The following is an 18,848-nucleotide window of genomic DNA, read 5'->3' as shown; positions in this document are numbered from 1 at the left end:
TCTTGTTACCTTCTGCTAAGTCACTCTGATTCTATTTATAGCTCAGATAGTCCTCCAGTATCCCATGTATCTTGGTTTTGATTATGGTGCTTCAAGTCCGCAGATGGTGACATTTTCACTAATAGCCTTATTTCCCTTCTGTGCAGTGTCAGGTATTGAACCATCATAGAATGTGATGCACTTGAATCTGTAAACCCTTTGAAAAGGGACCTGGAAAACTTCCAAATCTTTATTTTTTAAAAAGTTCAGAAGGAGATTCCTAAGACTGTATCAGGTGCGATTGCAGATTGCATTTTGTGAGGTCAGTGAAGGGATAGAGATTGTGTTCAGGCACTTGCCAGGATTTACCAGTGATGATTTCTTTTTCCATTGAGATATGTGCTGTACAGGTGCATTGGTTTCAATCAACTTCTGAGCATTACGCTCATTGTTCTCGGCACATGAAGTATGTCATAGCATCTTGTGCGTCCAGGTGTTTTTGAAAAGAAAGCCGTGCCCTCGGTGTGAGTTCCCTTGCCGAATGCTGCTGCTGCACATGCGGCACAGCGTGAAGGAGGATTGCCCGGGCTGGTCTGACACGGGCCGGAGGAGGCGTCTGCAGGTCAGGGGCACTTTCTGCAAATCAGTCCCAGCTTTGCAGCTTCACTCTCATGACATGGCATGTGTGATCTTTCATGACACATTTATGACCACAAAATGAGGGAGTAGCACAAGTCTTGGCAGCGAGCTCCCGAGAGGATGTGTGCTCCACCCGTGCGGAAGGACTGTGTGCAGAACTCAAACAAGTGCCTTTGAAGTTACCTATTACAAGAAGTCAAGTTTTTTCCAAGTGTCAGCATGGACCAGAAGAAATGTTAAAGATGTCTTTTACGAGAAGCCCAATTAATTTCATTGCATCTTTGAAATCTTTCTTGGAAATTAAAATCTCAAACCTTAATTAACAAATAATAATGTTATTTCTTTCTTGTACATGGAGCTTGGCTGAAATGCAAAGAGTTTAGAACCCTAAAGAGGTGCATGAATTGTATTAGAGAAAATATTTTTGCTTTGTTCACTATGAGTGTTGAAAGGATGAAGTTTCAAGCAGCATGGAAGGTCACTATTCTCACAGTTGAAATTTCAACAGATGCTTATAATTATTCTGGCTTTCCTGTTACAATAAGAATTTCCAGAAGCCAAAGTGCAGTTTTCCTACCAGAGGCTGTTTATTAGAGCAGCCAGTTATGGATGAAGTGAGATTTGAGCACAACTGGTGGGCTAGTTGACTTCATCACCATCATAAAGCAAAACATTAGTAGCACGAATGTCCTTAGAGAACGGTAGAGACAGTAGAGAAAAAAAAATGTAGGTAATTGAAACCCATTTTTCTAGTAGTCACATCACTTGATCATAGAATCTCTTTCTAACTATTATGTGACACTCGATTTGGAACCTTAGTGTTGATTAAATAAGTATATTTTTTTAAAGAAGGTCTGTGGCATCTGCTATACCGGCATGTAAAGTGTCACCCAAACGGAATGATTTCTGCCAAAGAAATTGCAGCAAAGTAAGAGCTTCTGTACATTCTCCTGGTTTTGAATGGCAGCAGTGACTTCACCCTGGCAATGGGCTGTCAGATGGTGAGCTACCATTCATCGCCTTCCAAAAGGAAGGGTTGCAGGTGCAGGCCCAGAGCACAGGGGCTCCCAGGGCAGCTTGCTGAGCCCAACTGTGTTGAATTAGGCATTTTCTTCAGTGCAGTTTGAAAGGGTTGTAGTCTGGGAGAAATTACACTGGAAACCATTCCTTCCTCATAGGCAGAAGAAAAACACTACCTAGAAAGGTTTATTTTGCAGGCTTCAAACCCTGCCAATGCAAATCCAGCCTTTGAGACTGGTTTGCTTATAAACAAGGCTTCAAGAGGGCTTTTGACTGCTGCTTAAAAAAAAAAAGTGAAAAGGGCTGCGATTTGATTCTCATGTTTGTTTTGACTGCAGACTGGAAATACCAGGTTTGCCAGTTATTGCGGCCCAATCTGGTAGGATTTTCAGGTTCCATTCTGCTATCCGTGCACTGATGGGTCTGACAGATTAAACAGGACCAAATGGTTTTTAACCTCAGTAGTCTGAGGAAACACGTCCTGCCCTTGAGGCAGCTTTGCGGTCGGCAGTAGCAGACTGTAATGCTGTGCAGAGCTGTGTGTAGGAAGAAGGACATTGCTGTGTTCCCTTCTCGTGTGCCACCGTGGCCGTGGCGCTAAGTCTGGCTCCTTTCCAAGTATTTGTGGCCACCAGGTATGTCTCTTGATAACACCATCCTCAGTTCCCATCTCCCAGCCTGCAGTGACACACTGAGCTGGGCCATGTGGAATGCAGCACAGTGTAGCGCTTATTCAGCTTTTTCTCGGGCAGCGGACACAAACACTTTCTGTATTAATAAAGTGTTTTCGACAAAACTTGGAGAGCGTTAGAATGGTTTGAAAAGTTGATGTGACTGTGCCTAGTAGTATAAAATATGGGAGATAAAAGTTTGCATTTCTCAGACTCATTTGCTAATCTAGCAGAGACTAGAATCATATTTAGTATCTCCTTTGGGATATCAGGTAGCAGAAGGCACAGTTAAGTGTCCTCTCATCTGGCAGCATTCCTGCGGCACTGGGATTTCTTGCCATGGGAACCAGTCTTGCTTGTGCTGGTGCCAGTTGTTGCTGTTGCTGGTGGAGAGGGCCTGTGCAGTCCATCTCATGGGCCATTGCCACCACGCCGCTCTGCTTTTTCTGCTATGGCATCATTTTGTTAAAGGCTTTTTTGGTGTGGTGTTTTGTTGAAGGTTTTACGGCCTAATCTTGCACATACATCTTGGAGGTAAACGAACATAAGGCCATTTAACATAGCTAGAACAGAGGCTAGGCTATAAATATTTTTACAATAAGTTTTCCCAGATGACTTTCATTCCCCACCCCCCTTTTTTGTCCTCTCTTGCTTTCTGGAAAGGGTAGTGACAGATGGAAAACTGTTCCCTGTGTGTCCTCAGCCCATTACAGCATACTGTTCTGGAGAGTTTTCTGTAGCTTCTTTTATGAGGAGTTATTGTCAAGGTTCCCACTATTCCTGAGTTCTCTCAAAGGGTTTATTAACAGAGCTGAGAAGGCATGAGTATCTGTTTGCATTATGCAGTGATGTATCGTCTTTTGACCCTATCGGCTTCATTTATTGCATGATGGAGATGATTTTATTCAAAACTGAAACATCACTGTTGATGTGAATTGTTTACTAATTCCAGGAGCAGACTCTTTAAAACATGCCTAGATTCCTTGGAATGTTAATTTAAGTATTTCTTTATTTTATTAAGCAGAGAGGGACTTTACTGTTGTTGCAACATCTGGACTGCAGATTATTCAGCCACAGAGAGTTCCAACAAAAATTAAAATCAAAGCACTCCATGTAGCTTGTCCTCTAACATGCAGAGGAGTTAGTAAGAAGAGAAGAATGTTCTTAGTGTGACTCTCATTATTTCTAAAAACGTTTAGCCCTAAGTGAGAACACCCAAAGGGGAAAAAAAAAGCTCTGTGTGTTTTGCTTTGTTCTATGCATGTTTTATCTTTTCTCCCCGAGGACCCATTTTTCCTCCTTTTTTTCCAAAATGGGTGCTTTAATTAGTATACATTATGTCTCACCTATAAGAAACAGCTGAAATGTCTAACTCTGAGAATTCAACCAATAGAGTATTTAAACGCTGGCTTCAAATATGCACACAAGGATTCCCTTTTTTGCTGTTAAAAGGGAGTATAAACTGTACCAAATGTTGAAAGCAAATGTAGCTGTCGCAAGGCTGCTCTGCGAGCAGCAGAAACTGTGTGCGAGCGTCCCTGGCACCGGGATGGAGCCATTACCTCATCCACGCCGCCAGCTCCGCCTGCCCTTGCGCATTCTGTGCACACGGCTCCCGCTGCTACGTGCCAGGAATCGGCAACCGCTTCACTCTAACAATGCCAGGGTGCGTGCTCAGGATACGGCCGGTTTTTTAGAAAATCAGCCTGTGAATGGGGGAATTTGACTGGGTGAGCGGCTCCCAGCCAGCCATCTGATATGACTCTGGATGCCAGAATTACCCCTGCCCCCAAATCTCAACTGATCAAGTTTTGGGGGTGAAAAATGTGACCAGCTGCCTTTGCAGGCGTACAGCGGCCAGTTTGAATAGGAAGTTGGGAAAGCTGTGTAAGGGACCCTTGGAAGAAGAGTTAAGGAAAAGAGAAGGCAGCACCAACTCTTTCTTCCTGTTTAACAATTCACATCTATCTACTGAATTGGGGTTTGGTGGATCTATAAATGGAAAATCTGGAGATCTTTAAACAGTACTTTTGCATTGCAAATTTAAGAGGTATCCCTTTTAAGGTAAAGGTGATTGTCAGTGTTTCCCATTTACAGTCAGCAGAGTTGCAGAAATTGAAGCTGAAGTGCTTCTGTTAGGTGTAACTGGGGTGAGGGTGTGGAAAGAGAATTTAAGGCAGGGACACTAGAAAATATTAAGACAGGAGCTGTTCCTCAATTTCAAGGACATAGTCATCTCCATGTGTCACTCCTGACTGCAGCTGCATAAACATGAAAGCAACAGCCAGCCCTGGCAAATAGTTCTGAGAGAGCCAGCAGGTTTTTCATGTATCTTGTCTCAAAGTGGAGTATGTTTTACTCTGCTGGCAGCTCCAAGCTCTTTTCCCTGCTCCTTGAGAAATGCAGAGATGCAAAGGGGTCAGAGGAGGTGAGAAATCCTCAGAGACTGCTTTAGTCCATTTATTTAACTAAAATATTTCCTTTCTTGCAAGAAAGGAAGCAGCAGGAAAAATAACAAAGGCTGTCCACTGCCAGAGAGGGAGTAATGAGGATCTACAGAATCTGCTCCAGCACCGTGACTCAGGGTTGGTTCGCTGGCCAGGGCTTGCCCGCTACTGCAGTGCAACTGCTGGGGTGCGCCTTAGGATCCTCCTCACTGTGCTAAATGTTCCTCAAGGCTGACGCTTCTCATACCTAAAAAATCCTGTTTCCAAAATAGCTTTAAACTCTGTTTTTCCTCCTTTATTAGAATAGCCCAGACTTTCTGCTTGGACACTTTAGCTTTCATACACTTTAGCTTTCATACACTTTTTACAATTTTGCAGTCAACTCAGACAAACCTAAATGCTCAGTAAGCAGCACTGATGTTTGGTGTATAATTCCTAGCACTTCACTAGGAAATAGTGGCATAAGGAAACTGATTGATCAGATAGAACTGTTCAGGTCACTTGCCCGATTTTGTGCAAAGGTTGTCCACAGAGTTTCCTCTCTTTATTTTGCTCCCCCACCAAACAGAACTGGGCACTGAGATCACTTCCTAGTAAATTCTTTTGTGGGTGACATGAATATAAATGAACTTTCACTGAATGGAGATTACACCGGGTAATTTGGCGTAATTGCAAGTAAGCTGTGACCTTTACATGGGTGGTGGTAGTTTTTTGGTTTAGTCTTGAATGAACTTGGGAAGCTCACTCAAGACTGAGAAGATTAATGTACCATAATGTAGTGGGGAGAAGTCTTCCCCAATGGGGGGGAAACTTTAGAGCTCCTGCCCAAATAATGTGAATAACTTTCTCGCCGTTTCCATGAGATGCAGAGAAGCCGTGAGAAATGTGTCGTTTCTTGGTTTATTTTCCTAAGCCAGAGTGTCTTTCTTGTAATTACCAGAAGATGCAGTTTACACCTGGTTCTTTTTTCTCTTCATGACAGGGTTGTGTAGCGTGAGGAAGGCACAGATCAGGCTTCCCAGTCAGTTTTCCTTTCAGTCTGTTTCTTGTGCTGCTGCAGAGCTGCGTGAGCTCTGACAAGCTGACGCTAGTTTTGGTAGTATTTTAAGGATATTGAGTTGTTTTCTTATTTCCCAGGATGTTTCAAATAGCCATAGTGATTCTCCTAGCTTTGTTGTGGCAGCAGTAGGATATTCAGCAAAAGTAAAGGAAGAAGTACAACCACAGAAACAAAATTTAGCTGCTTGCTTCAATGTTCAACTAGCTTCTTATTGCCAATTGGCTATTTAAAAATATTTAACTTAAATGATTCTAAGAAAAGTCTTAGATTCTCCCTGTTAAAAAAACCTTCCCTGAATTTTAATGTTAAACTAGTGCTTAGTTTCGAGACAACAGTAAACATTTTCAAAATGGGATCTCTAGTATCAAAGGCAAGGAAGATTATTTTCTTTTAACAGAGGGCTGGCATCATATTTGCATTAAATTCTTCACCCCCAACCTGAAACGATTGGCAGCAGCAGGTTTGTGACCTGTTTTTGTTCGCAGTGTTGACAACCTTTAGGAAATGTTTGTAGTTCTGGTTTGCTTGTTTTCTGGATTCTCTCAGCTTATGTTCCTTTCAGTGTAGCGTGTGTGTGTAGGTGCCCGAATGCAGACCAGAATCTAAAAAGCACAGATGTGCCTGCCAAAATACTGATGTTCTTTCTAGTTGCTTCACCAAGCTTCTCATTTCTCATGTTCAGTCGAGCTGGCTTTGTCCTGCTTGTCTCAGAAGACTGTAAGAACGGTGTGTTTGTGGTTATTTACATTGTGTGTACAGACCTTTAGTTTACCTCCAAAGATACTTTTGGCATTGCTCGGTGTTGGAAATCTAGGCTTGGGCAAGCTGCTTTCTGTCCTTGTTTGTTTAGTAATGCTTCCATTTTACAGCTCTGTTATTGTCTGAGTACCTAAAGGGAAATACAAAAAATTTCATGTGGTTTTGGATGATTGTAAGCTTTACACGTTTGGCAAGTCACAAATAGGGAAGCCTTTAGACACTTTTGTACTGTGGTTTTGTTGAATGTTTCTTTTCGAGGTAGCCCTGTTGGCCAGGGTGGGCACGGGCGCTTCCTCCGCACCGGGGCTTGGTTTGTGCAGCTGGCTCTGCAGCGTGCAGGAGCCTGGCTGGCTGGGGGCTGGTTTGTCAGCAACAGCAGCGAGAGCACTGGCTGCTGCCGGTGCTGCTGCTGCCAGTGCTGCCAGTGCTGCTGCTGCCAGTGCTGCTGCTGCAGCGCTGCTGCCAGTGCTGCTGCTGCCAGTGCTGCTGCTCCTAGTGCTGCTGCTGCAGCGCTGCTGCCAGTGCTGCTGCTGCCAGTGCTGCCAGTGCTGCTGCTGCCAGTGCTGCTGCTGCCAGTGTTGCCAGTGCTGCCGCCGCCAGTGCTGCCACCACCAGTGCTGCTGCTGCTGAAGCACTCACCAGCTGCAGTGCTCAGGTTTAATGGGCCTGTTTTGCAGTAAGACTGGCTGTACCAGTAAGACTGGTAGATAACAGTAAATGCTAAATTTGTACCATCTTTTGTACCATCTAGAATTCAACTAAAAGCTTTTCCTCTATGAATTTCACTTTCTAAATTCACTGCAGTATTTTTGCAAAAGTAGTGTTTCCTACAATTTGAAAGGTAACATTCTCAATATCAGGGTAATGCAAAGCTGCACTTCCCAAGTACCGCTGGTGCTACTTTACAGCATAAGATGATGTATTTCTACCCATGTTTCCTCTGGTGGCTCAATGGGCAATCTCTGTGTCTGTCCCTTTCGTGCTCTCAAACTCCAGTAGGTGTTGGACACCTTTGAAGACAATTCAAGCAAAGGAAATGTCGAACCATGGACTGGAGTTATGTAATAATGACAGTCCATATTAATAATTCATGGAGCTTTAGGGCTGGTTTATTATCACTGGCAATGGGGATTTCCTGTAACAGCTAGTTTTGTGATTATCTTTACAGGTTGATAATACTCTCAGGTGGTATAAATGATTGTAACTACACGTATGGTAAAGCTGTCTGTCAGTGGTTCCTCCGACCACGTGAAAGTTAATTGCAACAAGTAATGATACATTCAGAATTATACGTGTCTGGATCACTACTCTACTCACTGATTTGTTCATGACAATAAAAGTATTAGGAATGCAGTATTTTTCTAAAGATACTATGCTGCTTATATACATGTAGGTTTTAGTGTAAGGAAAAAATGACCACCATTCATTTTTTTTTTTCATTTATATATTTCTAGCTTGGATAAGGGGCACTTCTCTCAGGAATGTACCCACTTCAGTATTATTACCCGTGATCATCCCTTCTACCCCACCCTCCAAAGGAGAACTCATTTTTAGGAGAGCCTTGTAAATCACATTAGCAAACCTCCTGAACATACTGACCTTTTGTGACTTGTTCAGATTCAATGTACATAGCTGTTAAAGGAAAAAAACCCACTAGTCCTCCTTGGCTTCACAAGCTATAAACTCCCAACAAACCACCGCTCTAATGAGATCCACACAAATGTCAGCAAGTTATATGAACCTCCACTGAATTTATGCTTTCAGTACTGCACGTAGAACTCACTAAATAAATAAGCCATCTCCTTCTAGTTACTATTGTGCCCAGGGAGGAGGGGAAACACAGTGATGTGCATGGATTTACTGGTGTCTTGGCTCTTGAGGGAATGGGTTTGGGTTTTAGGGGTGGTGTTTGTTTTGTGGTGGTTTTTTGTGATGTTAAACTGTTGTCCATGTGTGATTTTTGCCCTATTCATTCCTGCCATTTGCTTCCTCTTAAAGATGCCACTTTGCAGAAATTGCTGCAGGATCCAACCTGTCTTCAGAAACACACAGCCAACATTTTGGCTGGAGCAGCCCAGTACTCTCTCAGAAGTGTGCTGACTAAAATAAATGGGTTTGATCTGTTATTGTGAAGTTTCCATTACTTTCTCCATAGCCATTTTTTCTCCTAAGCCATCCTAGAGGTCTCATTATTAATCAGCTTCTGGAAAATTCCTTAGCCCTTCATGCAACATCTGAGAATCTTACGTAAATATGTTTTTGCACACCTTTTTGTGTTACTTGGGTTTTTTTTCCTTCCTCTCAGTAGATTCCTTTTGATTTGTTTGCTGATTGGGGGGAGCGGGGGGGGGGTTGTATTTCTTTATTTTGCTTATTTTTTGGAATAGAACACATTTTTAAGCTTTATTTTGGAAGCAGTCTGTAAATATGAAGAGTTTTCTAACTATGTATATTATCAGCTATGTAAGGTGCTGTCTTTAGAGGGTGTGTTTTGATATTAGTTAATGCATTCAAATCTGAAAATAAATGCTCTGCTTATGCAGCTTCAACGATTGCTATTTATAGAGTTCTCATCTTGCGTGTTATTGGCAGGAGTAATTAACAAACCATCACTGGGAATTTTCCTAATCACAAAAGACTCTTAGTTGCAAGTACAAAATGGTCTGCGCTCCATTGCGAGGATGACGGGGATAACTTGTGTCAGATGTCCATGGTCCTCTCGTGTCCCACTCCCTTCTGCACCCAGTCATACACTTCAGGAACGGTAGGGTTTGGTGAAAAAGAAAGTTTGTGCAATATAAAATAGCTGCGTTTACCAGCAGTAGAATCCCTGTTGGCTTTTAAAGGCTGCCCTCCCAGAGCCCTGTCAGCTGCCTGGGGGTTTTTGCCTTTCATTGGGAAGGAACAAATGCATTTCTGGGAGTTTGCTGATAGTCAGCACCACAACCTGTGTGTCCTCCTGTGCATTTAAGAGGAAAACCCTTCATGCTTAGTAATATTTGAAATTTGTGATATTGGGGATGACTTAAATTGTCATGAACCCGTCTAGTACTTCAATTTGTCCAAATTTAAAAATAGGGAAAATATTTCTTCGGTTTAAAGATAGAGAGGAAAGGCACCCTTGTGTACATTTTTCCCTTAACCTGTTGTTAGCTTCAGTCTTTAGGTTAAATTTCACAGCACTTCAGAATGCTCTGACAAAGTCACAGTTTTCTGTTAAGTACTTTTCCTGTGGAATAAGTGAGTGTCCCAGCTGGTGTGGAGGAAGCCTCTACCACAGCAATAAACTCCTAGCCTGCCCAGCTCGCAAGGTGATTAAAATAACAGAAGGGAGATTGTTCTTTAAATAAGATGTTTGATAAAATTAAATTCAATTTCTTGATCAAGAATGTTGAACGAATTCAAGGTTTCAGGTCATCAAAAATAGAAATATGAAGAGATATTGTTGGCAAGCTAGACTTCCAGAACAGAAACCAAAATCAGCGTTTATGAGCTGAATGGGAAACTAGGGAGATACCCATTGCATAAGAAACTTTATCTTCCTCTGATACTTAATACATTTAGCCATAGAAACTAATTTTATTTAGAACTGTATTTGTGCACCTCCCCATATAACTCTTAACCTTTGGAGTTCTCCTGCAAGCAAATAATTTGCTTTGCTAATAGGAAAACTGAAAACATGGTGTGCTGCCTTGCTCAGCGAGTGGTACCCGACAGCTCCAGAGTGGGACCAGCCTCCCCTGGCTGCTCATCCTTTACACCGCCCGTTAGCAGATACTCCACTATAGACTGGCATTACTCATGACAAGGTACCCAAAGATGACCCGAAGCTATAGCTCCTGTCTTGAAGAACAATTGTCCTCCTAATGCTTGCCTAAGAAATCCTGTATCCCTGTTGTAGCAATGACTGTCAGAACCTTCAAAGAAAGATCAAATTAAAAGTTACAGTTGTCATCTCAACGCTCGTTAGAAATTCCCTGGAGAAGCCCCAGTGAGTTCTTTATTAGTAGCGGTATCTCTGTACCGGCTTAAGCTAGGCTTGCCCGGCGGCTGGGCTCAGCCCACACGGAGCTCTTCAGTTGAGATTGGTCATATTCTCCAGGTTTACAAGTGTTTTTCTAGAATAGAACAACAAAGTTAACAGTTCTTAAAGGACAGATTTCAAAATAAGGTGACACCATTTTATTGATCTCTAGTTGGCAAATTCAGTGGGTCAGAGTTGAAAGAAAGAAAAGACAGAGAGAAAGAGAAAGAAGGGAAGGGAAAGGGAAGGGAAAGAGAAAGGGGAAGGGGAAGAGGAGGAGAAGAGAGAAGAAGAAGTTTCTTCTCTATGGAAATTACTCTTACAGCTGTTACTCTGAAGGTTATGCCACTGCTACCACAATTTGATACATCAAATAAAGATAGGAGTAAGAGAAGTCTTCATTCTTACAGTTTGGAGTTTTCAGGTAATATTTTCATGCGATTACAGTTCAGAGTTTACATTGCTTCCATGTTACAACTTTTATTACAAGTTAGACTACTGTCAAATAAACAGACACTGCCGACCTTCCTGTTGCTTCACTGCGCCATGAAGGAGGAATCAATGGGAAAAGAGCTTTTGGCTTCCAGTGTGTGTTATCAAATGGGTTTTTGAGCTCCTTTTGGAGCCTTACATAAAGTTATCTGAATAATGTGATTTCAGTTGCCAAACCAGAAGCAGAGCTTCTTATGTGAAGAAACAGACCCTGGCTTATGTAAAATTGTACAACCACTTTGGAACTGATGCAAAATAAATTATGTGTCTCCTTTGTGATGGCTTTAAATGTTCAGGCTTGTGGGAGTGATAAGAAGTCAAATTGTGGTTTAGTACAATAAGCAACAATCCAGCATTTTCTATATGTCAAGTAAAGGTGATCTTTGGATCAAGTTGTACTCTGTGACCACGTTCTTTTTTTGTGTTTTGACGATTGCTGGGAAGGAGCTCTCCGAACCTTACAGACAAATGTAGCTCACTGAAAGGCAAGACTGAGAAAACTATTCCTGGTTTTGTTGGATGCTTCAAATTGAAATTCAGAAATATTAAGGCTTCTGAAGTACAACTGAAAAGCATATGAACGTAGCAGTTACATTACTTACAAGAAAAAGGGTACTTTTTGAGTGTTGAAGGAGATTCATTTTACAAGATTGCATTTAGAAGATGACCATATGTGTAATCTTATTTAAGATGAAAAGAGCCACAAAGCCCGATGCAAGAAACTGGGGTTTGAGAACTCCCTTTTGATTAAATTATATAATATATTCCTTTGATCTATCTAATTCTTAATAGGGTATTAAGTGTAATGTAAAAGAACAGGACAACTGAATGGTGATGCATTTAGTGATGTTATTTGCAATTAAAAACCCTGAGGAGGGGTTATGGTTGTATGATGAACCCTTTACAAAAATAGTATGGTCACCTTGTCCTTTGAAAGTGCTTTGCTTGCCTTATAGGACGTATCTTTCAGGTCATCCAGAGTGCTGCAAACCGCTCACTTGGACAGGTGGACATTATATTGCCATTCCTTACAAAATAAAGATGATGATGAATTACTGGTTCTGTGAAGATATCCCTTTAATATCTTTAAAAGAAATAATGATTGTTTGTGGTATCACACTGCTGGAAGACAGTGCACAATATGTGCTGTGAGAGGAGTTTTACATCACTTCAAAACATAAGCAGCATTTGCCTTTATAAGAAATGCATTTCATTGCCAGAAATCAGTTCCATCCCCAAGCCTCCTCCCCAACATATGCTTCTTAATACATTAAAATTAGTAGCTTCAGCTTGCTTTGTTTTGAGATTGGAAAATAGTTACAGCTAAATCTAGCGGTAATGTACAAAGAGATGTAAAATACTCAAGAAACTATGAAAGAGGGAAATCTGGGGCAATGGGTGTGTTAAAGGTCAAGAAAAAAACCAATTAAACTAGATGGGAGCTCCACTATTATTAATTGCTTCTTTCTGCATGACAGGCTTTTCTTTTTTCCCCTTTATTTTTTGGATTCTCAGCTTGCAAGTTCTACCTCTTCGGATGTTGTTGTTCTCTAAGGTTGGCTTGAAGGTTAACCTTTGCCAGCAGGGGAGCAGGAGGTCAGGGCCGTTCTTTGTTTCAGCAGCAGGTTTTCAGCTCAGTTTCTGGAAGGTCCATCTCTCCCAGCAACACGAGCATTTAGTAGCAAAAGCTTAAAGCTTGTCTTTTGCATTGACAAGTGTTTTGACTTTCATGCCTGAAGCTGTTTGCATATAAAGCTTCTCTGGGAAGGGTTATGGAGCAGGGAAATGTGTAATAACATGCAAAGCTGTGTTTCAAAGCTAGTAAGCTATTAATGGTATGTTCTACGGGAGAGTTACACTTCTCCTGAAACTACACTAGCCCATACTAGTAGTGCATTAGTCAAAAGTGGTTGGTAAAATTGTCATAGAATTTTAATCAGATGCCTTCAGGTCCAGTGGAAGAAAATTAATAGTTTTGCTTTTTCATTTCTCCTTAGAAAACCTGAGAAAGGAGTCCAGTACCTGATTGAGCGGGGTTTTGTGCCGGACACTCCAGTCGGCGTCGCCCACTTTCTCCTGCAGAGGAAAGGTCTCAGCAGACAGATGATTGGAGAATTTTTGGGAAATCGGCAAAAACAGTTCAATCGGGATGTATTAGAGTGAGTATTGCGTGTGGGGAGGAGCTGAGCGTATTTCAATGTGCCAGTAAGGGCTTCATTGAGCTAGAGGCCGGAATGGTCTCTGAATGTTCTGGGCCTGTCTCTGCCTTTTCTGAAGGAGGGCGAAACCAGGCTAAGGGTTAAGAAAGAAAACAGGCACGTGAGCAAATACTTATTTCTTTGCTTTCCAGCTAAGTTACTGCTTCGTTTTGATCCAGCAAGGTACTTAAAAGGATTTATATTCCCTGTATTCATGTACATTTACGCTAATTTATGTTTTAATTTTATTGATGTTAAAGGATGTTGTTTCAAAGTCTTTTTCCTTCCTTGGGCTCTCTAATAATTTACTGAATGAAACAAAATAATATTATATGCAACATAAGGCTTCATCAGTAGCAGAACATGAAAATAATTAGTGCAGCCAAATGGCTCAGATGTTAGATAAACAGGGATTGCAGCGTGTGCAGGCATATGCTGACAAGATCTATACAAACTGTTCTTTTCCAAAAGATTAGAAAAACAAAAACTGTTTTAAAAAAACAGAGACGTTCAAAGCAGAAAATTAGACTTTTAGCAGCTTGGCCATGAAGTTACATTATATACAGAGTAGACCAAAAATTAAGTTAAGAGGGTGTTCATTTAAAACATGTATGCCTTAGGGGGGTGCTCTTTTTTTTAAGGTTATGGTATCATGATAGAAAGTGTCTGACAATAGGTTATATTTTCTGTGCATATTTCTTATAGACTGCTCTCATCAGCTTCATACTGCAAAGATGTTGGTCACGTTCTTGGCCTTGCTGTTATGCTGTCAGGACTTATGTGCCTCAAATTGCAAGCCTGAACACAGTAGTAATGCAGCTAATGGCATGTGTACATATGCCACAGACCTTTTTTTAGAGGTCTTCTCTTTCTTTCCTGTGCCTCGTGCGGTCTGACACGCAGCAGAAAGCAGTGGGAGAAGCTCTATAGCCGAGCATGCGGGGACGGGTGGCAGCCAGCCTTACAGTACACAGTCATAGAATAGGGCTTGGGTTTGATGCAATCCCTGCTCAGCACGAGGCATCATTAGCTGCTTGTAATAATCGTTTGGATTTTGCAATTATGAGTCAGACTAAGGTGAAGACTTTCCAAAGAGTGCATGTTGTCTAATTCTTTAAAAGAAAACAGTACAAGTCCAGGATGAGATTATAAATAATCTTAGGTGATTCACTTTTTGATCTTGAACAAATCGTTTCCCCTCACTGTCTCAAACAAACTAGTAGAATATGGGTAAGAAGTGTGTCTCTGCTAAGCCGGATGCTGTATCCACGATGAGGTGAATCATTAAGAGTAGGTCATAGTCACCTACCTACAACCCCACAACAATCCTTTTATTGAAATTAATCTGTTCTTAAGTAAACTGTTTCACCTATGCTTTGGGGTGAGGAACACCCTGTAAGCAGTGCGGTTCTCCTGACAGTGTTCTGAACCTTGTCTGCACATAGGAACAGTGAATTTTTTCTTAAAAAGAGACAATAGAATAGCATTTCATGTTAAATATCACATTTACAGACTGTAGATAGGTTTTGTTGAACTGATAATAATTCCAGGCTGTCACATAGAAAAGCTGTTTTAAAAGATGATCCTTTTTCTGTGTACACAATTTAATTTCAAGTGACTTACTTTGATTTGTGTTCAGCTTTCCCAAATCCTGTAAATTACAGTATTTCAACTATTTGAAATATTTTTTTCACTGGAGCTTAGAAGCCTAAATCTTTGACCAAGACCTGCATCCTGACCCTAGTGCAGTTGCTACCTGGTGGTAGCTGGACTGTAAAGGCACTGCTTGGGTGACGTGTGGCTGGTGTAGCTGGCGTTGCAGACATCAGACGTGCTTCCCAAAACACTGCTGTTCTGCAGTGAGCTTCAGATTTCTGTCCCTGCCTGACCAAGCAGTGCTTGATATAAGGATATAGCTGAGGGCCTGACCAAGCAGTGCTTGATGTCATAGGGATGTAGCTGAGGGTCTGACCACCAACAGTGGCTTGACTTTGCATTAGGAAACAAAAGTGCAGTCCCTCAAAGAATAAAATAAAACCATCATAAAGAACACTGTTAAACATGAGAGGGAGAGTATGATGTTGTGTTACTCTGTATGGGAGTCCATCATTTCAGTTCATTACATGGTTATGCGCAAGAGCACAGGCAAATGGTACCGTAGAGAATCCCAGCAGTTTGGCTGCGGTGACCCAGCAAATGGTACATTCCACTCTTCTTGCCGGCGTTTTGTGGAGAGGTGGTGGGCAGGGGCTGGTTCCCAGGGAGAAGTTTCAGGTGATGTGGTGAAGCCTGGCAGCTTCTTGCTCTGACCTGCCCGGGTGCAGTGAGGATGTGCACGGGCTTTCTCACCCACCATGTGTGTGGACTCGGGCTCTCCTGCACGGACTACAGCCCATTTAATCATGTTCTCTCTATCATTATGATCATGATATTATCAACAGTTGTAATTTTATTAGCCATTGTTTTAAAAAAAAGCTAAACAAGTATGTCTGGTCTTACTTTCATGATTCCTTTTGCTGTATTGACCTAACCAAAGTAACTATTTTTTTCATTACATAGCCACTAGAAAAGTTTTGGTTACTATTTTAAAATATTGCAGGAAAGTACTGGTTCCAGTTAAGAATATTGACCATGGTGGTGTATCTGCTGTCTCCGTATGTCAGAGAAGAGATTAAGACCCCTCCCGGTGATGTTGTTGGCCAGGGTGTTTCTGGGGGTTCTTAATTGCTCTAATTCCTTCATTTTGACTCCAGCCTGTCTGCACATGTGCTTTACACCTTCGAAGGAGAAAAGAGATTTTGAAAGTGTTACAGGACTCGCAATAGGTGGGAAGACTGTGAGTGTTATTGCAGAACTGATAATAGGCTTTTAGGTGTGGATTGGAAAGGGTGTGAGAAAGGCACAGCTTGTCTGCTTCTTTCCTTGTGCTTCTGCGTAACAGGAAAAATATTCAAGGTGAAGGGAATAAATTGCTTTGGTATTAATCTATGTTGGCCACAACGGTACTAGAAGAAAAGTGTGAGTTGATTTATCATGGTATAGATATACATTTAAGAAGGGCTTTTAAAACTGGATTGTGCTTGCTTTCTGTGGTTTCTGCGTTACAGTGCTGTTACTTGCCGTGATTCATGTCTGGTCATTTAAAAACTAAAGGCAAGTTTAAAGAAAGGAAACTTAAGAGTTTCTGATTTAAAAGTAGTCTTTAAGCAAAGTGTTAGAATGTCATAGTTCATGTTGTTGATTATATCCAAGTGGTTCCTTTTTTCATTTTTTATCAGCACTGTGTTTTCAGAGGAAGAAAGTAATTATTTCTCCATAAATGTTAACTGAAAGACATGGCAAATGATGGGGAAATGAGAATTACAGTAATTATAAGAGAGTATCCATGCAAGATCATTTTTTTTCACAGTATGTAAGAACATTCCTAAACGCAGCCATTTGGTACAGATTATCGTGCTTGCTGCTGGCTATTTTAGGTGTGATATTTTGAACAGTATAAGCTTTTATTATTTTTATAGTCATTCTAATAATTGATTAGCCTGGAAGCACAAAACCAAGAATTAGTCTTGACAGTGGTATGTCACTTACATTGGTCAAACATTTGTCCTTCCAGCAGCTCTTTTGTTAACAAACATAAAAGGCCCTGCTTACATGTACACACTCTCATTGATCTATTCTTTGCAATCTTTCCTTTGCACCTTACCTACAATTATTGCAATTGCTGCTGAAAGTTTCAAAAAACCTCCATTCATCTCTACAAGAGATGGAAAATAGAAACGTTCTTTTGGTCTCAAAGTCTTGTCTCAAAGTACTGTGTTGTTAGGAATTAAAAGCCACAACGGCAATGTGTTTTTCTCCTAGCTGTGTGGTGGATGAGATGGACTTCTCAACAATGGAACTGGATGAGGCACTCAGGAAATTTCAGGCTCATATCCGTGTTCAAGGAGAAGCCCAGAAAGTCGAACGGCTCATTGAAGCTTTCAGGTATGATGCTGAAGTGAATTGCTCTGGTCACCAGCAACCTGTTGTCTGACAGTCCAGCTGGAGGACTGGGGACATTGAGTGTGTTCCACTTACTCCTCTGCTTGTTTGCAGTGTCCTCATGAGCTCCATACGGTGTTGGTTGTGGTGGTTTTGCCAAGTTTGAAACAGGAGGTTTTATTTGCTGGCGCTGTTCATGTATCTTGTGTTAACATAGTGAAGTTTCTCCATTAAGAATTCTTTCTGGCATCAGTTGGAAAGCTATTTAAGGATTTTTGAATGTCTCTTTTAATGTATTTGGATATAATAGTTTATATGAGTGGAATTATAAGACCATATACATTTTAGAGTATATATAATCTCAGTCTTTCATTAAGCATTTCAACAATAGTGGAATAAAAAGTATTAACTTATTAATACTAACACAAATGTACTTTATCCAGGGCAGTATGAGATGTAAATCATCACATGGCACTCAGCTATTAATAATTAATAATAAAATTAATGCTGTATTCTTACCTGGTGTCACTGAAAAAAAAGAAATACTGAAGTTATCGTAGCTCAGAATCTGTACTAAGAAGTGAAGTTATGTGGTAGTAGAAGAAAAAAGCCTTCCACATTCTAGGACTGGCTTATGAAAATGTGTGGACGGAAAGCTAAATATGTGTATGGAACACGAATAATGGCTTGCTCAGCCCCTGGAATGTAGCAGTTGGTTTATGTGATGGAATTAGAACAGTAATTCATAGCTCTGACGGCTTCCCCTCTTTGCTTTTTTACAGCCAACGATACTGTATCTGCAATCCGGGTGTTGTGAGACAATTTAGAAATCCTGATACCATCTTCATTCTCGCTTTCGCCATCATACTGTTAAACACAGATATGTACAGCCCAAACGTGAAACCGGAACGCAAAATGAAGCTAGAAGATTTTGTCAAGAATCTAAGGGGTAAGCGAACACTAAGAGTGAAAGCTTTGCCCTGTACCTGTCACTGGAGCGATGCTGTGTGTGTTCTGGGAAAAACACAGAATACCAGAGCACTTGATCCTGATTTCACCTGACTTAAAACTACTGGCATTTTTACAGGCTTTAGTTATTTCTGGAATAGTTAAAACAGAATTAAGCGTATAGTATTTTGTCATTTTTATCTTGTCTTTCTTGAATGAATGTATAGTCAGGACTTTTTATCCACATGTATGTATATATGTTGGGGGACTGAAATCACTATGTCATGATGAGAACTTTTAGAAATAAACTAGAGACTTAAATTCTCAGAGTGGAAAAAAAAAATCCCAACTCCAAAACCTTTCCGAAAGGTAAACAGTAAATAGCACAGAAATTTAATTTTGATTTCTTCATTGGCATATTTTCTGATCAACAAACTGTTTTCCAGGGTATCCACACAATTAGACTGCCAAAAAAATATGGCTATTATTTCAAATCTGTATCTCAAGAGTTTTCTATGCTGGTTCTTTCTGCTGAAAAAGAGCAGGTTTCTATTAAGTATCAGCTCTGCCACTGCAGATCTGAGGAGGAAGATACCGGGTCAGGGAAGAATGGATCAGACAGCATTCACC

The 18,848-nt window shown here is 41.0% G+C and overlaps 1 protein-coding gene across 3 annotated transcripts in view; it reads left to right on the top strand.

Annotated features, from left to right (window-relative positions):
• Positions 1–18,848, top strand: part of IQSEC1 (IQ motif and Sec7 domain ArfGEF 1) — a gene marked incomplete at both ends in the record, with an annotated part of 318,984 nt that overhangs the window by 277,394 nt on the left and 22,742 nt on the right. For all 3 annotated transcript variants that reach the window (XM_080350600.1, XM_080350599.1, XM_080350601.1), the window contains 3 exons: positions 13,089–13,250; positions 17,151–17,273; positions 18,053–18,219. In XM_080350600.1, coding sequence (XP_080206726.1) covers positions 13,089–13,250; positions 17,151–17,273; positions 18,053–18,219 — 452 coding nt within the window. The remainder of the gene's footprint in view (positions 1–13,088; positions 13,251–17,150; positions 17,274–18,052; positions 18,220–18,848) is intronic.

The sequence above is a fragment of the Nesoenas mayeri genome, assembly GCF_963082525.1.
Source record: "Nesoenas mayeri genome assembly, chromosome: 10".
Taxonomy (NCBI): Eukaryota; Metazoa; Chordata; class Aves; order Columbiformes; family Columbidae; genus Nesoenas; species Nesoenas mayeri.
The sequence above is the reverse complement of the archived record's forward strand: the minus strand, read 5'-3'. Positions and strand labels throughout refer to the sequence as shown.